Here is a 26,690-nt window from a genome sequence, read left to right on the forward strand (position 1 = left end):
CCCATTGTCCCTTCCTCTCGTTCTTCTATTACAACTCCTTCCTATGTCCCTGCTACCTCTCCTCCTTCACTTGCTCTGAGAGATCCTGTTTCTAATGAGGCTGCTCCAGCTCTAGCTAAGAGCCCAAATCCTGACCCTGATGGAATCTCTCCTTTTAAGGCAGTAAATAGACCATGCCCTCAGACCCGTTCCAACTACAGATGGAGAAGGATGGGCTACATCTGATATTAAGCTTTATATTGTCACACAGAATAAATTTAAGCCAAGGGTCAGAGGTGAATTACAGATTTTGAAAAAAGATTTCTCTGACTCCTGTCAGGATCCAATAGACTTTAGTGATCAAGTTAAAGTTACTCTGCAATCCTATTGCCCTGAAATTCCAGTTTACCATAGTTTTAGTTGGCCAGAGAGAGAGAGAGGCAAAGAACGGGTTCAGAAAGGTCAAAGTGAAAACAAGGTTTGGGGACTTTCAGGAGCCATATAGGGTAACTTATACAGATCAGCAGACATTATTTGGACACAAAGCTTTGGGAGAAGTTTTAATAGAGGCAATCCCACTTGCTTTCTCCCAACCAATAGATTTTTCAAAAATCAAAACCATTATTCAAAGACATAATGTAAAAGTATTTCAATTTTTTGATCATTTAGCAGAGGTTTTTTTGTTGTTGTTGTTGTTGTTGTTGTTATTTTAGGTTTTTGCAAGGCAAACAGGGTTAAGTGGCTTACCCAAGGCCACACTGCTAGGTGATTATTTAATGTTTGAAGTCACATTTGAACTCAGGTACTCCTGACTCCAGGGCCGGTGCTCTATCCACTGCACCACCTAGCCGCCCCTAGCAGAGGGTTGTAAAGCAAATTTTGGTTTAAAGCATGATCAGATAGGAGAAAGACAGACTCAGTTTCGCTCTTACTTTGTTAACAATCTTCAACCTTCTCTCTCATGGAATATTAAAATTAACTAGTCAAAATGGCAAACTAAGCCTCCCCAATTCATAGTAACCCAGTTAGAGGAGGACCTCCAGGAAAAAAAAAAGAAATTTGAGAGTTAAGAAAGAAAGTGTACACTATGCAATTTAAGCAGTTAACAACTCCTAACCAAAATCTGCCCATCACTAGGAGGCAGTCTGAGAATCAAGGAACCAGGTCACTGGAAGAAACTGTGCGCAACAACAACAAAAAACAGGAATTAAAAAGTCCTTCCACACAACTTTTCCAAGCTTTTAAAACTTCTCCTCTTCCTGTTACTCCTGGACAGAACTCTTTCAGTTATTGTCCTGCCTCTCTTTATTGTGGTACTGAACCCCCACATCCTATTATCTCTCATTCCTCCTTCTTGCTGTAGTGTTCACTGTGGTTGATCTATGAAGCATCTATTTTTCCATTCCTGCTTATCCCAGAACCAATACTTTTTTTGTGTTTACATGGGAAGGATGGCAATTTACATGGGAAGGATGGCAATTTACATGGAAAGTCTTGTTTTTAAAACTGATCTATTCATTTCTTAAACTTTATTCTAATAATCTGGCTGTGCAACTCTTCAGCTCTACAACTCTCTAGTTCTCCAATTCTCCCTCTTCTTTCTCTCTCCTTATCTAATTTCACATTGGAAATTTTCTCTCCTACATCTTTTAACTCTGCCTCTCTCTAAATCTAAAAAGATAGCACAGACTAGCTGTCATTCTAAACTGAAAGTTTTGTTTTTATTTTTGAATAGACATATTTAGGTTTGATTGGGCATATTTTTAAAGGTTACAAGTTAAGGATTATTCCAATGGAAAATGTTGTTGATCTGAAAGGCATATTGTGGATATGTAGAATTTGGATACAAATTATGTGAAACAAATACATTTTAAAATCTGTATTATATATATATATGTATTTAAAAAAGGTCTTATTCTTCATAAATTTATAAAGTAACTTGAAAATGTTTTGTTGCTGGTTGTAAATAACTTAAAGTGTTTAAAAAAAGGATATCTGTATTATAACAAAGAAAAATTTAATGAGAGATAAATTTGAATATTTGATCACTGATTGGCTATTTTAAATCTTAATATGTAATATGAGGTACCTAAAGAAAATTATAATTGATCTTAAAATAATTTTTGACAGTGTAATTAGCTCAATTAATAATAATAATAGTAATAATAATAATAATAATAATTTGAATGAGAGGTCCCTGAGTATGTTGCTTCCAGTATCCCTTCTCTCCTCTCCACTGGCCTAGAGAACTGAGAGGATGTCATTGGACTTTTCTTGGGGTTTGGGAGGCTAGGCCAGAGTCCCCTAAAATCTCACAACACAGTGAACCAATGTGTTTGATCTACTACTATCTCTCTCTATATATAAAAATAAGTAATGAATTCTTTCTGGGACTGTGGAACACAGATTTGAAGTGGCTTAGGATTGAATCCTAGAATCATGAAACAGTGCTGGCTTAGTGAATTCTTATGAAATAGTCTATGTTTGGTTTCTGAATAAAGAATGAAAACTGAAAATCCTATTCTGATATTAATTTTTTTTAGTTAGAAAATGCAGGAAAAAAATGGATTGTTTTGTTTTGCAGGAAAAAAAAGGAGAGGAATATATGTATCAGGAGTTGACTTATAAGTCCAGATTTGGTTTTATTTAATTCATAATTAGTTCTGTATGAGAAAGGAAAAGAACTATCTAAATTAAGAAATGCATTAAAACTATATGATCACTTTTTTAATTAGATACCCAAATATGGGTAGGTTTTCTGTATATTACTAAAAATTATTTATTGCATTAACTCAAAGAGTTTTTAAGTTTTAAACTATAATTGTAATCATGGCATAGTGTGATATTCTTAAATGTTCTAATATTAAGAAATATTGGTTAATTTAAAGACAAAATAAAATTATTTCCTAGTGAAAAAGTTAGGATAAAGAGAACTGAAATAGTGAACTTTGTTATTGCATATCTTCCCTCTATTTTAAGCAAACAGAGCTTTCTGTTTGTAAAGGCTTTTTGATTCAAGGAAAGTGATTCTTATAAGAACTTTTTTGGGGGGCTTATTTAGTTATTACTTGAAGATTGAACAAGAGAGATATCTAGCATTTTACAGGTTCATATTAAAGTATTGTCCTTTTAACATCAGGAATATTTATTGCTGCTTTTAAAAAAACTTAGAGACTGTTTTGCAAAAGTTTTTTTTTTACGTGATTTGCATGTGGTATACTAAATTTTCAAATCTGTAAGCTAATTTATTGCAATAATGTGATGATATTATTGTTAGCTGTCATAGAAAAGCTTCTATGTTTCAAGGTTATTATTTGTGAAACAATTAGCTATTGGGTTAATATTAAAAGTCTTTACTATAATAATTCCAAGTAGAAAAGGTTTTTTTTTCCCATTCATGCATAAGTAAGAGTTATATTGGTATTTTGAAATTATCTTGTATAAGATTAAGTTCCTGAAGCATCTCATTTTCTTTTTAAGATTAATATAAGTATATTTGGTTAGAATGAGGAATATTTTAAATAACTTTCTTTCCTACCCTCTGAAGAAATATAAAATTTTATAGTCCCTTATTCTTTTGGTGTTATTCACCCCCAAATGACTCAAAAGAAAGGACTGATTGGTATAATATTTGATATAAGATTAGGCATGATTTTTTTGGACATAATTTTGTATTTTAAGATATGTGGTAATGAATTTGAATTAATCAAACATTATTATGGAAAATATTTTCCATCTGTTTATATATATTTGAGGTAATTATACTTATTTTTAGGGGTTTTTTTTGCAAGGCAAACGGGGTTAAGTGGCTTGCCCAAGGCCACACAGCCAGGTAATTAAGTGTCTGAGACCATATTTGAACCCAAGTACTCCTGACTCCAGGGCTTTATCCACTATACCACCTAGCTGCCCCTGAGGCGATTATACTTAAAAAATGTTATTACTCATTCTCTTTCTCCATTTCTGCAATGATATCTAAACAGACAAAATTTTGTGATTTTTTCTGTGATATTTTTCTTATTGTTATCATAATAAGATTATAAACACTACATGACATTGTATGGTTCTTTAGACTATAAAGTTTAGAGCTAAATCTCTGTCTGATTAAAGGAAATTGCTGTTAAAGATTTCATGGGACTGAAAAGTGGCCTTCTATCCTAAGTCTGAAATCCAAATATCAAAGAAATGTAGGTGAATCATAGAACCAGGAATAACAAAACCCAGTAGGCATATTGAACACTAGTTTTAGCGTGTGTTGTCAGTCACATGTTGCTGTAGTCTACCTTAAAATATTTTAAAGAGTAAATGTAAGTGGAAATAGTATCCTCCAAATGATTTAAATTATTTTATAATGTATAAAGGTATAAATGATTTAAAAGGCATAAGAAAATGTCAAAAACAAAACTAGGTTGATTTCTGTTTGTAACTGAATGCAAATTGTCAAGATCTAAGAAGTTCCAGAGTTTTATTTCCTAGTACTAAGGAAGATCCCTACAAGTAGCCTGAACTTGAGTAGACTCTAGACCAACATTGAAGCCATAATGAAGATACCTCCATAAAAAAGAAGAAATAGACCAGTTTCAGATGGCTCCAGAAGAAATGGATCAGAAATTTATGTTATAGTTTATGTTATTGTTTCTTTTTTTCCCTTTTGCATTATTTGTATGGGTTATTTAATCAAAGGGGACTGCCCCCTTTTTCTTTTGATCTCTGTAACCTTCCCCTTGATTCTGTAAGTGTGTCATTCATCCTTATGCCCCCTCCCTTCTTCTATTGACTTTATGTTTGTTTCCTGTCCATTCTTCTAGTTACCCTAGGTCTACACCTATTTATGTGATCTATAATTGACATAAATAATGTCAGCTGTGATCAAAATGGAAACTATTGTGAAAGAAAGAATAATTTCTCATAACTATATTGTGATAGAAGGCTAATTTTGTTAGAGAATACTTGGCTTCAGATCAGGTCACTTTGCCTTACTAGTTAGAAATTAACCCTTGGTGTGTTAATCATACTATCTAGGAGAACAATGCTCAGAATGTAAGGAGACATGTTGCTGCAGTCTATTTTTAAAATATTTTAAAGAGAAATTGTAATTGGAAAAAATTTTTGTAATATTTTCTGTACTGTTAAAATGTTTAAATCTTGTAATCTTATCCTCCCAGGAAGAGACTAGAGAAAAATTCAGGAAAAGATACAAAATGGATAATCTTAGTAGATCAGTTTTGGTTAGAGATATTGAGTAAATTTCTATGCATAGGTCATTAAGAATGTTATGGATTCTGACCTCAAACACCTAATAATTCCTAACTGGGTAACCTTGGGCAAATCACTTAAACCTATTGTCTTTCAAAAACAACAAAACAAATAAGCAAAAAAAGACTTTTTGACTAATCACATTGTCCCCATCTGTGATGCTAACTTCTAGTTTTTTGGATGTGCCTCTTTTTGTCTGTAAAAATGATCTGGCTTTCGGTTTACTGAGGAGATAAAGACCTCTTTTATTGATAACTGCTAGCCTTACCAATAAATTGACTGCTCAGAATTTGGACCTCAGTTTCCCTTAAGATCAGATGTTGTTCTAGAGTCTATTTCAGTTCAGGTTACTTGAGGAATCTCCATTAGTACTAGGAAATAATACTCTGGAACTTCTTAGAGGTTGACAATTTGCATTCAGTTACAAACAGAAATCAACTTAGCTTTACTTTTGACATTATCTTATGACATTTACATCATTTATACCCTCTTTTGGAGGACACTATTTCCCCTTAAGTTTTCTCTTTAAAATATTTTAAAATAGACTATAGCAACATGTGACGGACAACACATGCCAAAACATACAATAACCTAGCTGGCTATTAGAACATCGACAAATATAGAACAAAAGACTTAAATTTCTACACCTAAATGATACAAGAATCCACTTGCTAGGGGCATCTAGGTGGCACAGTGGATAGAGCACCGGCCCTGGAGTCAGGAGGACCTGAATTCAAATCCAGCCTCAGACACTTAATAATTACCTAGCTGTGTGGCCTTGGGCAAGTCACTTAACCCCATTGCCTTGCAAAAAAAAGAAAAAAGAATCCACTTACCATTGTGAGGTTTTGTTTGATAAATCCCAGAGAATACAACTTCATTTCTGATCTATATATTTTCTGTTATGTTTGTTTTAACCCCATTTTTTTGAGGTTCTTTCAAATTTGGGATTCAAATTTGTATTATTCTTAAGAATCTAATAAACTGTGCTGAGCTTAAGTACACGTAACTTAATTAGTCTCTCTAAGACTCTTCCAGGAAGGGACTTGCCATATTAAACTGTTTTTGTGTCTCTCCAAATTCTGATAGACATGCATCTAATATATGTTTGAAAAAATTTTCTAAGAAAATACTCAGCATCCTATTGAATAGCCCCATGTGTATATCTCTGTTTGAATTCAAGAAAAGAATTTTGTTATTTCTTTTTATTTTCGGGGTTTTTTTTTTTGCAAGGCAAATGGGGTTAAGTGGCTTGCCCAAGGCCACACAGCTAGGCAATTATTAAGTGTCTGAGAACATATTTGAACCCAGGTACTCCTGACTCCAGGGTCGGTGCTTTATCCACTGTGCCACCTAGCCGCCCCCAAGAAAAGAATTTTGGAGGAAAAAAAATCAGAACAATATAATTCCCCCCCCCCCGAAACCTATCCTTCCTCTGAAGGTCCCCATTTCTGTTGATGTAGTATTGACAGGTGATTGGTACATCCTACATAAAAAACTCATAGACTATCTGACCCCAGAGTGCAGGTGTAAAAAGAAAAAAGACAGATTTATTAAAAGTTTGCTATAAACACAAAATAGAGAAAGCATGAGGAAGTTAAGAATTTTTTGAAGGTTACATGAGTATTGGATGCCATAGTTTAAACCAGACAGTCCAACTGATGATTAACCAGCATAGAGGTAGCTAGAGATGTGAGGTAAGTAAGAGAGCAAGCCACTTGGCAGACTCCTTCAAATGTCTCTCTAGGGTTGATAGAAGGGATGGCATTTTTAAGAGTGGTTGGGGATCTGGTATCAGAGAAGTTGCTATAGGAGGAGTGGCTGTAGGAGAGACTTTTACATGGTTTAACATGCTATTCTATTGAATCTGTGTAATTTAGCTTGACCCACAGGTGAGTGTGTGGACAGGGTAAAAGTAAAGGTCTAGAGAAGATTACAAAAATCAGTTCTCCATATATATATATATATATATATATATATATATATATATATATATGAAAAATAATAAGATTTAAACATTTTAACAGTAAAGACTGCAAAAATTTATTTCTAATTATAATATTTCTCTGTGACCATAATTTCCTGTATCAATACCACCATCCTTCCAGTGACTCTGATTCATAACCCTGGAATTATTCATGACTCTTCCTTCTTTCTCAATCCTTACATCTGAAAATTGAGAAAATCAAATTGATTCTATTCTATAATTGATTTCACTTTTTATCACCGCCAATATTTTGTGTAGCTACTTAAATCATGCTTAATTTATCTCCAAGATAAGTCTGGAAGTTCTGCTTTCCTGTAAATCGTTATTCTGTTCTTATACTGAGGAAACCTGTTATGCATGCAGGATGTAGTTGAATGCTAGTTATTTTTACAACACTGGTTGTCCTTAAAAAAAGTCTGGTCTGTTATTTCTGTGAAACTAGCTAGCCAGGCAAATGTGTATACCATTTTAAGCTTTCCATAGAGACTTCAACAGAATTAATTATTTGAACTACCTAGGATATAGCTTTATAATATTCCATTTTTTATTGGAATGGAAAAGAAATGATTAAATGACTCAGACACAAATCAAGATAGAGATTTCTAATTTTATGTATAGACTCACAAGAAAGGAATTTGACTTTTTAGTTTGCCAAAGTCCTGTTTACTATGGTCCTCAGACTTTTTGACCAATCATATTGTCCCCATCTGTGATGCTAACTTCTAGTTTTTTTGGATGTGCCTTCTTTTGTTTGTAAAAATGATCTGGCTTTCAGTTTACTGAGGAGATAAAGACCTCTTTTATTGATAACTGCTAGCCTTACCAGCAAATTGACTGCTCAGAATTTTCTGCCTCAGTTTCCCTTAATTTCAATTGCAAGATATCCAATCAGTTGCCAACTCTTGGCAATGCTACCTCTACTGAAGCTCTGGCATCTATCCCCTTCATTCTGACCACACAGACTTTGATTGAGTTCCTTATCTTCTCATATCTGGACTACTGCAAAAGCCTCCTGCTTCCAGTCTCTCCTTCTTTAAAGTCCTTTAGCCCCTTCCTATCTTTCCAATCTTCTTATGCCTTATACTCCCTTCCATTACTCTGAGATCCAGTGAAACTGGCCTTCTTGCTCTTCTTCACACATGATACTCCATATTCCAACTTAGTAATATTCCTTATCTCAATTAGAAACTCTTTCCCTCCTCATTTCTGCCTTCTGACATCCTTCAAGTCTCAGCTAAAGGTCATTCATCTACAAGAAGCCTTTCCCACTTCTCAATTTTCCTCTTGAGAATACTCCCAGTCTGTTCTATCTATACCTTGTTTGTACATAGATATTTGCATGTCCTCTTCCCCATGAGGCTATTAAGCTTTTTGAGAACAGGTTCTGAGTTTTGTTTTTCCTTTATTATATGTCCAGTACTTAGCAGAATACCAGGCAATATGATTTCCATCTATCTTGCCTTTCATCCTTTCTATTCCAACCAGACTGGTTTGCTAGCTATTCCTCATTCACAATGTATCATCTCTTACTCCTGTCTGGAATGCACTGCCTTCTCACCTTAGCCTCATGGCATCTTCAGCTTTCTCCAACTTCCTAATTCTACTCTGCACTCTCCCCAGTTATTAGCTATCTCTCATTTTGGAAATAAGTTTGCATTACATTATTTTGTTTGCTTGGTTCCTAAAGTTAGAAACTTTTTTTAAAATTCCAAGCACTAACAAAAAAATACCTTGTGCATAATGAATACTTAATAAATATTTACTGAAATGAAGTTAATTGAAAAACAGAATGTGTTTCTCAAATTGATATATTTGGATTAAATACTCTGACTGGGATAGTTTAGAATTAGAGATTATAGTAAACAGGACTTGGTAAACAACAAATTAAAAAGTCAGATTCCCTTCATGTAGGCCAATAGAAAAATCTTGATTGATAATAATAATGTTTGCCAATTTTTGAAGACCACCACTTCAGGGAGGTGGCACCATACCAGTACGAGAATTAGATTTGAGTGAGGGAGTGCTGTGCTAAGTCACCAGTCTCACTTTCTCCTCCAGAGTCATCTGAATCTGGTAGTCAGATATGAATCAGGATGACTGGAGATTCCCTGGAGGAGAGGCAACCTGGTTAAGTGACTTAGCCAAGATCACAAAGCTAGTAAGTCAAGTGTCTAAGGTTGGATTTGAACTCTTGTCCTCCTGATTCCAAGGCCAGTGCTCTATCCACTGCCACCTACCTACCCATTGATTGGTGAGAGAGAAATTAAAACTAGAAGTTTCTAATCTGACTTACCATATTTCCCCATGTATAAGATGCATCCTTTTTTGAAAAATTTAGGGTCTAAAAACTGGGTCTTATACTGTGGTAGTAGTTTTTTTACTTGTATTTTCCACTTTTTTTTTGTGCTTGTTGTCTTTACGCTCATTGTTTTACATTTGTTATTAGATTACCTTTGCCATGTTCTGTCCAAAAATGACTCAGAAAAGATTTGCATACAGTGCTGAATTCAAGTTCAAAGTGATCCAGTTTGCAAAAGTGAATGGAAATCATGCTGCTGAACATCAGTTTTGTTCTCCTCCAACTGAGAAAACAATCCAAGCCTGGCTACAGGACGAAGAAACCCCACTGAAAATGCCCTAGCATAAGAAGGCCATGAGAGGCAAGTCAACAAAATGAACTGAGTTAGAGAGGGAATTGAAGAGATGGATTGAAGAGCAAAGGGCAAGTGGAATCCCTGTGTCCACAAAGATGATTCAGCAGGAGGCAAGAAGAATTGTTGATGAACAAAAGGACACAATTGGTGCTTCAGGTTCATGAAACAGAATGGACCAAGCATGTGTACACAAACCAGACTCACCCAAAAGATGCCTGAATGATATCAGTAGAAGGTCCTTGAATTTCATGATGAATAAACTTGAGTCCAATAACCTTAAATACATTTTTTCAAATTTTGGGCCCCCAATTAAGGTGCATCTTATACATGGGAAAATATGGTAGCTTCTGAGTCATTAAATTCTTTCCCATTCTAACAGAAAAATCATTAACTGTGCTTGTTTAATAATTTTGATCCTACTTTGCAATTGGAGTTGTTTTACCATATGTTCTTTGTGATCATTAGTGTACCCAGAGGTTGCCTTTGACTAACAGGAGGGTTTTTAAGGGAGGGTTAAGGGGTCCCCAGAAATTGTCTTTTTGGAATTGTCATATTTTCCAGGAACATTGGACCCTGAGCATCAGGAGGCTCTGAATGTGTCAAGGACAAACTACCCCCCCCCCACCCTGAGCTGATTTAATTTGTTGCTTGCATCCCAAGGTAAGATAAGCATCAGCCAGTCTATGCCAGACTGGGAAACTTTTTGTGTAGCTGGGGTCCTTTGCAGATAAGCTGAGCCTCCTACCCTCATAGTCTAGTTGTTGTTATATTCTTATATGGCTTTTGTCATGACTGTGTTCCTCAGGGAGGACTTGTTCTTTTCCTGCTTTTACTGTACCTTTCCCCCTCCCATGAACTGCCCCTTCCTAGTATCTCCTTCTTTTGTCCTGCTATCATAAATATGTGAACTTCTATATGAAATGTGAACACTTTAGGTTCCACATGAATGTTCATTTCTCTTGTAAAAATCTAGTTTTCACATAAGTTTTGTGACATTGTGATTGTTGACATCAATTATATCAATTTTATTCTAATGTAAAAACAAGTCTCTCTTTTTGCACTGGCAGTATTTCTTTCTGAAGGATTATTTCATTTGTCCTATTTGGTTAAGGATTCTTTAACTTTGCTAATATATGCAGCAACTTATCTGATCCTTAAGCAAGTGAAGATTGAGGACATAGTGAGTTGTTAAAACACTCAACTTGTTATTCAGTCATTCAGATATTGAACCCTTTGAAACTCTAATTGGGGTATTCCTGGAAATACTGGAATAGCTTGCCATTTCCTTCTCTAGCTTATTTTATAGAAGAGGAACTGAGGCAAACAGGGTTAAATAATTCACCTGGTCCTATAGCCAGTAAGTGTCAGAGATCAAATTTGAACTCAGGAAGAACTATCTTCCTGACTTCAGGTACTTCCAGTATTCTATTTCCTGCACCATCTAAGTGTCCCCAAATCCTCAACTCTCTCACATTAAATCTGGTCTAATACCATTTTTAAAATTCATGTTAAATTAAACTTTATATAAATCATAACCTAACTATACGCTATCACAGTATACTCTGCTATTTAATTTGGCATATGATATATTTCATGTACCTTTCAACTTCTGAATAATCTCTCTGGCAGAAAATTCTAGAGAAAATTTATGATAATGGAAATATATTAAAAATATTTTAAAATGAAAGTATATGCATATTCTTAAAATTATGATATTCCTGTAATAATCCAATTTGTAAATAGGTTAAATTTTGTCCCCTAAAACAATACTTAAAGAAAATAATAGAATTTTCTCCTTGCCTTTATGTAATGTGTTATTATTTGTCAAGACACCTGCATATAGTATTATCCATGTAAAGGCAGCAGATTAGTTACAAATGACCCTATCTGAATATTTGGAAAAGTAGTATGGCATAAGAATGGAAGGAGGGAGAGTTATTCTGATGGAGGGTGATCTCTTTTTCCTTCTGGCCCCACTTTCATGAAGGTGGCACTAATCCTTCCTAGATATTCCCTTTGGGCATAAGGTTCTGAGCCTCTGGAGGGCTTGTTTTCTTTTCAAACCATGTTCCTGAAGACAATAGAAGAGAAAAATGGCCAACCTACCATATCTCATTCCAACTCCATTTTGAAAACATCTGCCTCATTCAAATCAATAGTCACAGCTCTCCCAGAAAGAAAGAGGAAGGGAAAGAAGGAAAAATGTACCTGCTTTGGGTTTCTCTCTTTTTCTGATAAGTGTAGGAAATAAAATTCTTCCATGCACTCCTAGAAATGTCAAAGTCCATTCTAGTGATCTCATCTCTTTCACTCATTGGAAGAGCACCATTCCTGGAGTCAGTAGGACCTGAATTCAAATATGACCTCAGACACCTGACACTTGGGCAAGTCACTTAACCCCGATTCAAGGCCATCTCCAATCATTTTGATTCATATTTGACCACTGGACCAAGATGTCTCTGGAGAAGAAAGTCAGGCTGGTGACTCAACCTTCACTCCTCACTCAAATCCTATTCATATCCACACCATGGCATCACCTCCAGATATCATGATCTCCTTCAAGAATGAAGGACAAACATCATTCCACTTCTGCTTAGAGAGTTTTCTGTTCTATCTCCTTTTTTTCCATACTGAGACATTATCCACTCCAACCTCTGCTGTTTGTTTTCTTCATGTATATCTAGCAGTTGCCTTTGGCTTTGAGTCCCCTACCCCCACCCCACCTCCAAATTTGCTTGGGTTGTTCTTGTTCAGCTAAGTCCCAACTAAAATAAGAATAAGGAAATCACCTTAAATCTAGACTTCTGCAATAACTTTTTGCTAGATCTACCCACTTTAAATCTTTCTTCAGTCTAGGCCATCTTCTACTCAGATGTAAAAATGATCTTCCTAAAGCACAGGTTTGACCATAATGCATGCCCACCCTTCTCTCCCCCAATTCAATAAATTTAAGTGGCTATCTATCATTTTCAATATCAAATATAAAATTTGCTGTCATTCAAAGTCCTTCAAAATCTGTCCCCCTTCTACCTTTTCCAGTTTCTTTGCTATTCCTTGCACAGGACTCATCCCTTAAACTATAAAATGAAGAAAACAATAGCCCCCACTTTGTGACCAAATGAAAGAATATTTGTGAAAAGTAATTTAGCACATGACGTGCCACATAATAGATACTATTCCCTTCCTTCTAACTTTGGGCATTTCCACTGGTTGTGCTCATACCTGACATTCTCTCCTGGTTTTCCTTGAGAAAGTTCTTCCCTCTAGCATTGCTTCCAATTTGATACTGTGTGTGTGTGTTTGTGTGTGTGTGTGTGTGTGTGTGTGTGTGTGTGTGTGTGTGTACCCTTGAAATTTAACTACATGTCAGTAGAAAGACAAAGTTCTAAAGATGATGAGAAAGTCAGGGCTTTACTGATGATCTTACCATTGTCGAAAGTGTTTATCAGTGACTTCAACATACAAATAAGTTAGACTCATGTCTAGCTTAGGGGGGCTCTTTAGGATGTTGATGGCTTATATAGGCTAAATTCCCCCAAACAAAGTGATCTTCCTGGTTCAGCTCTATGACATGCTCCAATGTGGAGAAGGTCAATGTTCTAGGGCTGCTTTGTGTCACTTCTTAAACATCAACACAATGATGCTAAAGCATGACCAGGAAAATCTCTACCTATCTTGGTACCCATGTGTAAGGTAAATAAGCTATCTATCAGAGATTTAAAAGAAAATGTAACTTACAATGACCTGGATTCCCAAACACATGCATGCACTCACACACACAAATACATACAAAACCCCTTTGAAGTTCATAGACAGGACATATTAAATTTTCACTCCTTCCAGAGGCCTTATGTAGAGGTGAAAAAGACATTTGTCCAGTGAAAATATACATCCAGATGATAAGGATAGCAATGGGGCTGGGACTTCCCAGGGTGGCCATCACAGAATGTTTTCTCCAAAAGAATTGATAATTAACAGCTATGGTGACTAAAATAGCAAATCAGTGACGGGAGCTACCAATGCTTCTGCAACAATTATAAGCAATAAGTATGGAGACTTTGACAACTATAGCCAGTTATAATCTTTCCCAGGTGCATGAAAAGCAGGGCTACAGCAGAGGGGGCAACAGTTGCAATGAGCAGAATCATAATCGAGTGATGGCTAGAATTAAGCTACTTCTAGATATAGGAAAAAAATAAGTTCCCAGAAGAGAAAAGATCATTTTTTAAAAGCCGTGCCAAGGTTCAGATCCCCCAAGCCCCATCTCCTTGCCATCATCCTCCTTTATGTCTTAAGGCAGACCACTCCTGCTCCAGGCTCCCTTTAGAAACTTGCCTTTTCTCTGTTTCTCCTCTTATGAAAATGGTTTCCTCACTCCTCCACCCCCTCTATTTTTTGTGTTACTATTGTCACTGGATTCTAATTTTAAAATTATTATTTGAACTTTGGTCACTTTGATATTGCAGAATGTCTTGCTTTAATTTGTATTTTTTTAGAGTTGGGGGTGTATCTTACTGATTCTTTAGCAAAATCTGGAGGATTGCTATAATTACTTGATACTAGACCATTTCATTTTCTAGGAAATTTACTTGAATCCTATGACTGAGATTTGGAAGCATTATATTTTAAAATTATTTTACATTTTATTTTTTATAAATCACTGTTTGACTGTAAAAGGGAAGGAAATTAAGCTATTTAATTTACTATACAGATTGACTATGACTATCACTCAGCTTGTATGTCAGAAAGTCACATAGTACATTCCATAAACAAATGGGAAACAAGTAGGAGTTCTTTGTTTCAAAGGGTAAAAGAGTCTATTCCTTAGTTAGGATTGTTAGGATTGGAAAGGACCCATGGATCACTGAGTCTTCCCCTACTACATAAAAATATCTTCTTCAATGTCCCTCATAAAGTGATTTTTCAGGTTCTATTTAAATACCTATGAGGAAATTTTAGAGCATTTCCTAGGTGGGTAGTGAATAAACAGAAATCTGTCTGTTGAACTTCCACTTTTAATTCCACCAGACAACCTTACATCCAAAAAATAATTTAAATCAAAAAGAGTTCATTATCAGAGATGTTCATATGGTGACTTGTTGAAGTTTCCTTATGCTAGGTTAAGTGGATTTACCAATTATATAAGCTATTCATAAAATGGATGACTGGCTTTAAAAGATTTTACAAAACAAGGATACATTGAAAATTAGAACTAAAAATATGAGTACAAGCAATCTGGGAAGTGACAGAACTGACACTTCTAATATGACCTCTTCTTCTATTGCATTGTCAAATAAAAATAATGATAGCTCCCTATCTGAGATCATCAAAAAATTCAAAATTATAAGGATTATTGGAAATACAGATTTATATCCATTGTCCTACATGATGAGCTTCATCCTATGTATATATTGTGCTTTGAGATATTAGCTAATGGAGAAAAGGAAGCTATGAGCAATGCATTTTTTAAAACTAAGCTTTTTCCCAAAATGCCTCTTATCTGTACAACATAGAAAACTTGGAAAGAGAAACAAAGTATTTCAATGGGTTTTGAAACCATTTGTTAAAAATATAAAAATGTAACACCTTCTAATTCATTTGCAAGAGCAACAGATTGACTTCAAGAAAGATGGATATTGACTAACTGAATTTTAATTATATAATTGACAGAAAATGAGCATCATGAGTTAGCAAATACACTTCTTCCATTTGGAGCTATGCATGGTAGAGAGGTGTTGATTTTTTTTTAAACTATGAGAACTACTAATCAAATATTAAAATAAACAACTTCAAATCAATCTTTCTTTAATCTTCACATGAGACAATTTCTACTTGAAAGTGCTGATCTGGAAGCACTAGAAGAATCTAGGTCTCCTAATGTTTAGTCCTAGATGTGTGCTACTAGGCCTCAAAGATTAGGAAATCTAAAATATAAGAACAAACAGATACATACCTTTCTGTAGATTGCAAATATAGTTCCTATAGATGCCAAACAGTCAATGTTGGAGGAGCCATCTAGTGGATCAAAGCAGACCACATATTTACCCTGAATAGGATAGACATAATAACATTCAATTAAGCAAATACAACAATACATAAGCAATTACAAACACTGTATCACCGATAGATAGCTACATTAGTATCATAGACTGTTGGGATTGGAAAGGATTCCAGAGATCACTGAGTCTACCCTACCCACATAAAAATCTCCTCTTCAATATCCTAGACAAAGTGGTCATTCAGGTTCTGCTCAAACATCTATGTGAAGATTTTAGAGGGGACTCCTAGATGGGTAGTAAGTTTCTGCTGAACAGATATACTTCTACCTGCTTTTTTTTTTAGGTGGTTTTTTTTTTTGCAAGGCAAATGGGGTTAAGTGGCTTGCCCAAGGCCACACAGCTAGGTAATTATTATTAAGTGTCTGAGACCTCTACCTGCTTTAAATTCTACCTTTGATTTAAATAAAAAGAATTTCATTATCAAAGATATCCAACCAACTACATAAGGAGGGTGTGGGGCCAGTTTACTTGGATGTTGCCAGCCCTACCAATAAGCAATGTAGGTGACTTGCCTACAAAGGGGTAAGGCCCTTCCTGTAGTAAACATCTACCCCCACCAGTCCAGGGTTGTACCACCCTTCCTCCTCCTACCTTTAGAGTCACTCCTTGGGTCAGATGAAAAGAGGAGGTTGTGTAATGCCTAGAAGGCCATGCTTACCATATATATATATATATATATATATATATATATATATATATATATATATATATATATATACACACACACACATTTGTCCACTAACTTGTCCCTATATATATATATATAGGGACAAGTTAGTGGACAAATGGTTTTCAATAGAAGAAAAGAACATGGCAACAACTTAACACTGGGTTTCAGGGTAATTTGGGACCCTTTGATCAACCAGAGTAGAATTTCCCAGTGAAGAATTCTGCTCAAGTGGAAACTGGAAAGGTGGGATGGCAGTATTGGGTCAAGTGCAAATGAAGAAGTTCCTACTCAGGATAGTCGAACTGAGTCTAAAGAAGGATAGATAGATAGATAGATAGATAGATAGATAGATAGATAGATAGATAGATAGATAGATAGATAGATAGATATAGATAGATAGGGGAAGAGTATAGGAAGAAGTTTCCAAAGAAAAACTTTTATCTGTTTTGCAACTATATTTAGAGACCATCCTTCTAGTACGGATATTAGATTGAGGATATTAGAACTGCAAGGAATCTGAGAAATCATTAATTCAGAATCCCTTATTTTATGGAAGAGGAAACTAAGGCCCAAAGAAATTAAATGACTTGCCTGAGTAAGTGGCAAAGGAAGAACTAGAACCCAGGTCTTTTGGTTCTTTATTCAGGGATCTTCCCAATATGTAATGAAGTATCATGGGCAGGTCAAAATTATAAGTCCATTCAAAGATCAGGGATTTCTCTCTCAGAATCATACAATTTACATAATTAGACAGAGGCTTAGAGGCCATCTAGTCCAACCTCCTCATTTTACAGATGTGCAAATAGGGGCCTCTAAAGGAGAAGTGACTTATTAGGAGCTTAGGGGGGAGAGAGAGAGAGAGAGAGAGAGAGAGAGAGAGAGAGAGAGAGAGAGAGAGAGAGAGAGAGAGAGAGGCAGAACTAAAACATAGGTCTCTTAGATTTCATATTCAGTGTTCCTTCCACTCCATCAGGCTGTCTTCAATCTGCTATTGTTTTGCTAACAAAAATTGCAGAATTTCAGAATTGGAGAGTACCCTACAGTCCACCTAGTCCAACTACTCAACTTAAGAATCCTTCAATAGATATGCCTAACTTTTCTAGTCTCTTCTCTAATTTTCAGAAAATATCACATACTCCTATTCAGTATGAAAGAAAATAAATTCTAGAGTTTATCAATAATATTCAAATAAGTAATACAAGTAATAAAATAGATTCATCAACATTTTTATAAAAAAACTATTGATTGCATAACAAGATTTTTAATAAAACAAAATTGTTAAATATCTATCAGAACTAGTTAAATAAACTAGTGATATATATTCTTTCAACAATTTGATTCACAATCCTCCTAAATCCTAGTACCTTTCAGCTGAGATTGCCCCCTAATTTATTCTGGCTCTACCTTGTTTTCAATAAGTATCCTTGAGATAAGGAGTTATCCATTGCCATTTGTATCCCCAGTACTTAGCTAGCATAAAGCAGGTGCTTAATAAATGATTGTTAACATGACTTTTTCTTGGTATATTCTTTGTTCAGAAATATACATAAATATTTAATTCAGTTTGTTTCTTGATTTGGATTTGATCCAAAACAGGGGGGTAAATCATGATTCATGGACATAAATTGTTAATATAAGTATATAAGTTAATATAATGCCCTTTAAGCACATTTAGCAAGAATGTAATGTGTTCCTCCAAGAAAGTGGTAAGATAAAGTAACCAAAGCAAAACACTATGCAGTATATGTAGGTAAGGATAGAATTCAGTAAAACTATCACCTTCCTTTTTCAGGGCAATACAGTCAGAGATTGAATTAGTCTTTTTAGTGATCATGTCACTTATGTCATGCCACATTAGCACCTGTCTTTTAGGGTTGGTGTGAAAAACAAATGGGATAATTTTTTTGATGCACATTTGTTTTTTATTTAAGGCAATGGGGTTAAATGACTTGCCCAAGGTCACACAGGTAATTATTAAGTGTCTGAATCTGGATTTGAACTTGGGTCCTCCTGACTTCAGGACTCGTGCTCTATCCACTGCTCCACCTAGCTGCCCTGAGATAATATTTTTAAAGCACTTAAGCACTATGTCAGATACATAGATGGTGCTTAATAAATATTTATTCCTCCTTTTCCTACCTTACTAGTGACACATATTTAGGCTGTAGTCTGCTAATCCTAGTCCATTTTTATGTAAATTTTTATTCTCTCTCATTTTGTGCATTCAAAGTTGAATTTTTACAAATTTGTGTAGAAATTTATATTTTTCTACATTAAATTTCATCTTCTTATATTTAGTCCATTGATCTAACATTTAGAGATCCTTTTTAAGCTAGACCCTGTCTATTTGGTTAACTTTATTAAAGCCAAACTTCTTATCAGAAGGAGAAGTGAGTGCTTAACTAGCAGTAAAAGGGCTAAAGGCCAGAGGAAGAAAAAATATAAAATGAATCTACAACCTGGGGGAGTCTACCTCTGATCACTTCATTATTTTTTTTTGAAAGGCAAATGGGGTTAAGTGGTTTGCCCAAGGCCACACAGCTAGGTAATTATTAAGTGTCTGAGGTCGGATATGAACTCAGGTACTCCTGACTCCAGGACCGGTACTCTATCCACTGCACTACCTAGCCACTCCTGATCACTCTCTGTTAAGGAAAACTTTCTGGCTTACAAAAGCAAGCAGTTTGAAAAACTAGGAAAGCAGGCTAGATTCTATAAAACAGGGGTCCTTGGACTCTGTAAGCTTTAAGAGGTCCATGAATTTGGATAGTGAAAAAAAAGCCCTTTATTTTCTACAACCTCTAAATGAAATTTGGTATTTCCTCTAATCATAACAAATCATTATTCTGAGGTGACCATATGATTCACCATATTGCCAGAGGGGTCTATGACATAAAAAAAAAAGATAAGGACATTCCTTCTATAAAGAAATCTCAGACCACAGGAAGCACACTTCTGTACCATGTTTTGCTTGTTGTTTTGGGGGAAAAGGCAACTAAACTTTCTCATATGATCTTATATCCCATGTCTTTCCCCTTGTTCTCTAACTCAGACTGATCGCCCGCCCCAGTATTCCCAAATGCCTGTCCAGGACAGGGCCACAAAGGTGTGCACATAGTCCTGCTTTACTGGTTCTCTTGTCACTTAGTCAGTAATAAGAATTTCCCTAAATCACCCCCATATAATTCCTGAATGAGTCGCTCTCCAAATATGATTTATCTAGTTAGCCAACACCATAGACTCATTGATAAAGAACCAATTAAAAACAGACAACAAATACAAAATCAGTGTGATAGCCCCATCTACTGGTAAACTGGAGAACGCATCTCAAATCCATTCAAAGATTTAAAGGTATTTGAATATACAAACCCTCTTGTCTTTATCTGTAATAATAGCTTCTTTATTTTCTTCTGTTACTAGGACACAAGTACTATAGGAGGATTGGAGCATGTTAATAACCAGGGAGTTGGATAATACATCTAACTTCTTGACTTCATCACCAGTCACATTGATAGCCCCTGAAATTCCATACCTAAAAAGATAGAGAACACAGATGTAATATAGGGATTCCATATGTGGTATCATGAAATAGCACCAGCTTTGAATTCAAAGGATTAAACTTAGATTCAAATTCTGCTTCTGACAGTTCCTACCTTTGTGAGGTTTAATCTCTCTGAGCTCTAGTGAAATTTTTAAAAACTACAGCAAGAACAAAAAACTAGGGAGAAGAGAAAAGGGATAAAAATCTTTATACAGTATCCCTATTGATATAGAAAATCAAAAAACTTAACCAAATATACCCTAAATGGTATACAAATTGAATAGAAAAGAGGAAAATAAAAGTTATTTTAAAGAACATATTAAATTATAAAATTAAAGTATCATATTATTAAAATCTACATTGCAGTACATACTTTTCAATTGCAACTTTTCTCAATTTCAACACTCCTACAAAGGTAACATTTAAAATTACCTACTCAAAAATACTTTTTGCTTGTTTTCACTAGAATGTCAAATTTTAAACTTTTTAGAATTTTGATAGTCTTATTAATCTGAAAATTAAAATTAAAAACAAATACTTTAAAAGAAAAATTATGTGTTTATAAAGCATGTATATCAAAGCCATTTAACTCTTTGTAATTATAGAAGTGAAATTTTTTTAAATTATACCACAAATTCCCAGCTTGAAACCATTTTCATTGAAAGCTACATTTAAAAAACAAATTGATTCAGTAAAATTGTAACTATATAGGAGACTCTATTGACTTCATTGAGTCACAAGTACTAAGAAATGCTCAAGGGAAAAATTATAAATATATATTATTTATATATGTGTTGCATATTCTACATAGTCATACATATGTATAACACATACACACACACACACACACAGTTATTTGTGAAGAATGGGAAACTGGCCAATGAGAACCTAATTCTGAGAGCATGTGCATTAGTTTCTGCCTGTGGTCAACCCACAGAACCTGCTTCTATGAGTATAAGATAATGTACAGTGGAGATCTGCATAAATGAGATTCTTGATCTTTCTCACAGCAACCTTATTTTCAGCTTTTGATTCATCTAAGCTGGCATTTTGCATGATGCTGCATATAAAGTTAAATAAATAAAGTGAAAATATAAAGCTTTGCTATACTTCTTTTCCAGTTTTTTTTTTTGTTTTTTTAGGTTGCAAATGTCTTGCCCAAGGTCACACAGCTAGGCAATTATTAAGTGTCTGAGACTGGATTTGAACCCAGGTATCCCTGACTGCAGGGCCGGTGCTTTATCCACTGCACCACCTAGCTGCCCCTCTTTTCCAGTTTTAAGCCAATTAATTTTCATGTTCAATTCTAACCAACTGTTGCTACTTGACCCATTTACAGATTCCTCAGGGGACAAGTAAGATGATCTGGTAATTCTATCTCTTTGAGGACTTGCTACATATTTTTTGTTATCCACACAGTGTAGTCAATGAAGTAAAAGTAGACATTTTCCTGGAACTCACTTGCTTTTTCCATGGTCCAGCAAATATTGGCAATTTGATCTCTGGTTCCTTTACTTCTTCAAACACCAGCCTGCTCTTCTGGTAATTCTCATTTCACATATTGCTGAAGTCTAGCTTGTGGAATCTTAAGTATAATTTTGCTGGCATGTGAAATGAGTGTAATTATTTGGTAATTTGAAACTTCCTTGACATTGCCCATTTTTTAGGATTGGAACAAAAACTGCATTTTTCTAAACCAATGAAATTAAGGTAACCAGGAAAAATATCAATATTCTCATATATGTAAATGATACCATTCTGATGGTGGAAAGTGAAAAAGAATTAAGAAGACTCTTGTGGGTGAGAGAAAAAGAGTATAAAAATTGGTGTGGAACATCAAAAAAACAACTAAGATCTTGCAACTGGTTCTATCAGAAATGAAAGTAATGGCGGATTTTATATTCTTGGGCTCAAAGATAGCTGCAGATGGAAAGTGTACCTTACATTTGCTCCTTAAAACATCACAGTGCTGACAAAAGGACTGTATAATCAAAGCAATGGTTTCTTCAATAGCAATGTATGGCTGTGAAACTTGGACTCTAAGGAAAATTGAACACAGTAGAATTAACACTTTCAAATTGTGGTGTTGGAGAAGACTTTCGGACAGTAAGGAGGTCAAATAACTTAAATCAATTCAGACACTGGAAAATCAAACAGTAAAGCTGAAGTTTTAATACTTTGGCCATGTAATGAGAAGAGAGGGAAGACCCCGATGATGGAAAAGATGAAAGGCAAAAGGAAAAGGGGATGGCAGAGAATGAGATATATAGACATGATAATGGAAACAGCAAACATGAACTTGGACAGACTTTAAGAGAAAGTAGAGGACAGAAGGAACTGGAATGTCATGTCCATAGAGTCAAGAAGAGTAGGCTATGACTGAATGATTGAACAATAACATTTTGGAGATTTCTGCTTTTAGTTCAGAACCTGCACAAGTATTCTGTGACTGTTTTCCTGTCTACTTACTAAGTGGTTAAGAAAAACCTTTGGACTAGCTATTGAACCAGAGCTGAGTGTGAATACAAAAAGCTCAAACCAGCCAGATCAAGATCCCTTTTCATGATGGCAATTAAGGGAGGTGGAGTGGGGAATGTGTAAGCCTTCTGGGATAGAGAGAGGCCTCCATCTCTTATCTCCCAACCCAGGTTTCTAGGTAGCCTTGAACACAAAGTAATGGTTTTCTGGCTCTGTCGCGTTTCCTTTTTTTTTTTCCTACTCAGGAAAATAAATGTAGGACATAGAATGGACCAAGCTATGACTGAGTTTTAAAAATTCAGAACTCACAGAGGTCCAGGAATTCAAGACCATAATAGAGCTTGAGTAGTAGAAGTGATTAGCACTTCTTTGGCAGACAAAACTATATTTGCTGATAGTGATATAATTTTACATATAATTATTAATTTTTTGGTATTCCCTGATTTTATAATGGATGTAAAAACAGTAGACAAATAATGACATTACTGTAAAAGGTAAAAAGATATATGACACAGTTGGGTGCTAGGTTTCCTGCCACATTGAACCACAGCAATTTGTACAGGCTTACCTGCATCAGACCTGGGCCTCAGTTTCCTCATCTGTAAAATGATAGGGATGGACTCTTGTATTTAACATATTTATATATTAGTCATTTTGTATATGAGGAATTAGGACTAAGGGAAAAGAAAGAAAACCATGGAATATGAAGAAAAAGCAGAAATTTTTAAAAAAGTGAACATGGGGTCACAAAGAGTTGGACACAACTGAACAACAGTAACGACATCTACTCATCTGGGATCAATTATAAAATCATCTATTTGATTTTTGAAACCCTTAATGTGTCCCCTTTCTCTCTTTCCAGTCCTCTAATACTTTTCTCCCTAGCACATACTTTACCATTCTGATTGCTTCCCACATGTGGTATTCTATCTCTCAACTCCATAACCTTTCACTGACTATTCCTCATGCCTGTAATTAACTCTCCCTCCTCACCTGCACCTTCTGACTTCTGTCAAGACTTAGTTCAAATTCTATCTTCTACAAGGGCTTCTCCTGCCCCACCTCTCATCCCATCTCCCCAGTCCTACTGATGCTTGCCTTCTAAGATCACTTCCAAATTACCCCATATATCTTGTATGTACAGTTATTTATATTTTGTCTCCCATTAGATGAGTTCATTGAGAGCACTGACTACTTTTTTTTAATCTTTGTTTTTTCCAATACTTAAAACAATGGGGAAAATGTTAAGTGTCTAATAAATACTAGATCTGCTAGTTGGTAGTAGACCTGGGACCTGGAGTCAGGTAGACCTGAGTGTAAATGAGACTTCAGATATTTATTAGTTGTATGACCTTGGGCAAGTAACTTAGTCTTGCTTGCCTCAGTTTCTTCATTTGTGAAATGAATTGGAGAAGGAGACAGCAAACCACTCCAGTATCTTTGAAAAGAAAACCCCAAATGTGATAGTTAAGAATCAATGCAACTGAACAACAGTAACAAATAAATGCTACTTGACTTGACTAAATTAAAAGTTGTTCTAAAGTTACAGGTTGTTATTTTAAAACAGAATATACTGATATGTTAAAGGCAGGTAACAGAAAAATGAAAAACAGAGTATATCCTCTTGAAGTATCAAAGAAATAAAACTTAATACCAAGACTGGTTTCCATTGGTTATTCCTGCCACCTGCTGGTTGGATAGCATCATAGATTAACTGACCATAAACAGATTTACTCAGTGCCAGATGAGATCACTTTAATATTTTCAAAGGGAGCCCTTTGTTGGAATCCAAAGAACAGTACCTGATGGCACTCTATACAAAGTGGGTCCTCAATAAATACTCACCAAATGATAATGAAATCAAGAGAAGTAATAAGTGAGACAAAAGTCAAAAATATAAGAAATCACTCATTTCCAGAGGTCTTTAAGATTTATGAAGTTGTTTTTCTCATTAAAACTCAATGACTTTGGTACTTCAAAGTAGTTTTATCCCTATTATACAGGTATTTAAAACTGAACTTGAAAAGTAAAATGACTCCCTCAGGATCAAGTGGTTAGTGAGAAATCAAGAGTTAAAAGTTAAATTACAAAACAATTTTCCTAATTCCCAGATGGTGTACTCTTTCCAAATTGGAAGTCTATCTTTCAGCCCTAAAGTCATTTGTATAGGGTGACACATTCACATTAATGCACAGAAAACCAAAATAGAAAACAAAAGATTGTCATTTCTTTTCATCAAATAATTGGACTGAAGTCATCCCATAGTTTTATAACTTGCTACAAATTGAATTTGATATTAAAGTAGAAGGGATGGAAAGAAAGACTATCGATTGATGACTCTCTTTGAATTCTCCCCACCACAACACAAACCCTACACTTTTTGATCTGATTGTAGAAAATAAAAAGGTAGGAAAAGGATGGAAATTAGAGAAGGAAATGAGACATAACAAATCTGATGCATAAAGTCAAGAGAAAGACAGAAGAAAATCTTGAAAAATTAATTTATGAAAATTTTCATAAACCCCTTTTACTAAGTCTATTAGCCTTTGTGAGTAGTGAAAAGGCTCCATATTTGTGATAGATCACATTTGGTCCCATCTATCACATAGCGCTTTTTTTTGTGTACATGCACTAAAAAAAAAAATTAAATTTCAGCCTGCTACCTTTACATTAGAAACAAAATAACAGTCAGTGTTTATTGACATGCATTTTTCTTTCCTATTTACTTTTTTGGAAGACAAGGGTTTTGGGGGAGAGGCTGACTTGTGATTCATTTGTGTAAGGCAGTGGTTCTCAAGCTTTTTGGTCTCAGATCTCCTTTACACTTTTACAAGAGCTTTTGATTATGCTATATTTATTGATATTTCTTATTTTAGAAAGTAAAAGGACATTGTGTTATTATGAAAGTAGTTTTGACCTCCCTTGAAAAGGATTCAGGAACACCCTAACAGATGTTCTGAATCACACTAGTGATTCTAGTCTAAGGAATTCCTGGGGGGGGGGGTGGTAAATCCCACCGTAGATTGACAGATCTTTTGTGAGATCTTTAGAGAGCTTCTAGAGTGGGACACAGAGAGGTTAATGTACTTGGCCAGAATACATAGGCAGTGTGCATAAGGGTTGACTTAAATTCAATTCTTCCTTAGTGCTAGGCCACTACTATTACCCTGCTGTAAAATACAGGATGTCCCAAAAATTTTTAGGCAGTTTTAAATTTTAATATAATATTCATATCTTTGAAAGATTCCTTTATTTGTATCTTGTTTGCTTACAACTAATTTTAAATATTTTTATTTTGTGCCCAATGAAGCATTTCTTTAAAAAAAATCCTCCTATGAGACCCTTTGTATTCAGGTCACATTCTAACCCCACCTCAACCTTCCTTTTCTTATTAGTACTCACAGATGTGCAAGACCTGCTTTCCTCACAGCTGAAGAGATGGCCTTGATTGCTGTCAGCATTGAATTCAGCAGCTGGGTGAGCTCTCCTGTCCCTTTAGCTTTTCGGCCCTTTTCCATAACATATCTGGTGAGGGTGATCATATCTGTCTCGAAGGGGCTTTTGTCTGCCATTTGGACCAAGAGATTTCAAAGATTCTTGTCTCAGTGAAAGAAATCTCTCTTTTCTTTCAAGAGCTGAGTCTCCTGGTTGACTATATTAATGCTAAGGAGAAACATGTAATGGCCATGCCAGGGTTTTTAAGAGGAAACCATGTGATATAAATACCTTGGAATACCCCTCAGGGAAATGCCTTTTGGAATCTTTAATCCTGGATGTCTTCCAAGCTACACAAGCAAGGCTTAGAGGAATATTACTACTCAGTCTCTATCTCTGTCCCTGTTCCTCTCTTTCCTCCTCACTTCCAACCTACCCCCATCAGGAATCAATTTCTACTGTTACTAGCTGAATAATATGGGTATTGAGTATGGGACAGTCTTTACTTCTCTCCATAGAGAATTATAATATTTAAAGGATTCAAAGAAGCCCATAAACAAATAGAGAAACTTGCATTTTTGTTAGGACAACCTTCTATCATTACTATTGCTGCATAAGTAGTTAAGCCATA

At 35.2% G+C, this 26,690-nt stretch overlaps 1 protein-coding gene across 1 annotated transcript in view; it reads right to left on the minus strand.

Annotated features, from left to right (window-relative positions):
* FBP2 (fructose-bisphosphatase 2) overlaps nucleotides 1-26,302 on the minus strand; it is a 90,184-nt gene extending 63,882 nt beyond the window's left edge. Inside the window, exons 1-3 of the mRNA XM_074200834.1 lie at nucleotides 26,027-26,302; nucleotides 19,975-20,137; nucleotides 15,830-15,922 (exon numbers count right to left, since the gene is read on the minus strand). Coding sequence (XP_074056935.1) covers nucleotides 15,830-15,922; nucleotides 19,975-20,137; nucleotides 26,027-26,196 — 426 coding nt within the window. The 5' untranslated portion in view covers nucleotides 26,197-26,302. The remainder of the gene's footprint in view (nucleotides 1-15,829; nucleotides 15,923-19,974; nucleotides 20,138-26,026) is intronic.
* Between the last annotated feature and the right edge of the window lie 388 nt (nucleotides 26,303-26,690).

This window comes from Macrotis lagotis, chromosome X (genome assembly GCF_037893015.1).
Source record: "Macrotis lagotis isolate mMagLag1 chromosome X, bilby.v1.9.chrom.fasta, whole genome shotgun sequence".
NCBI classification, from domain to species: domain Eukaryota; kingdom Metazoa; phylum Chordata; class Mammalia; order Peramelemorphia; family Peramelidae; genus Macrotis; species Macrotis lagotis.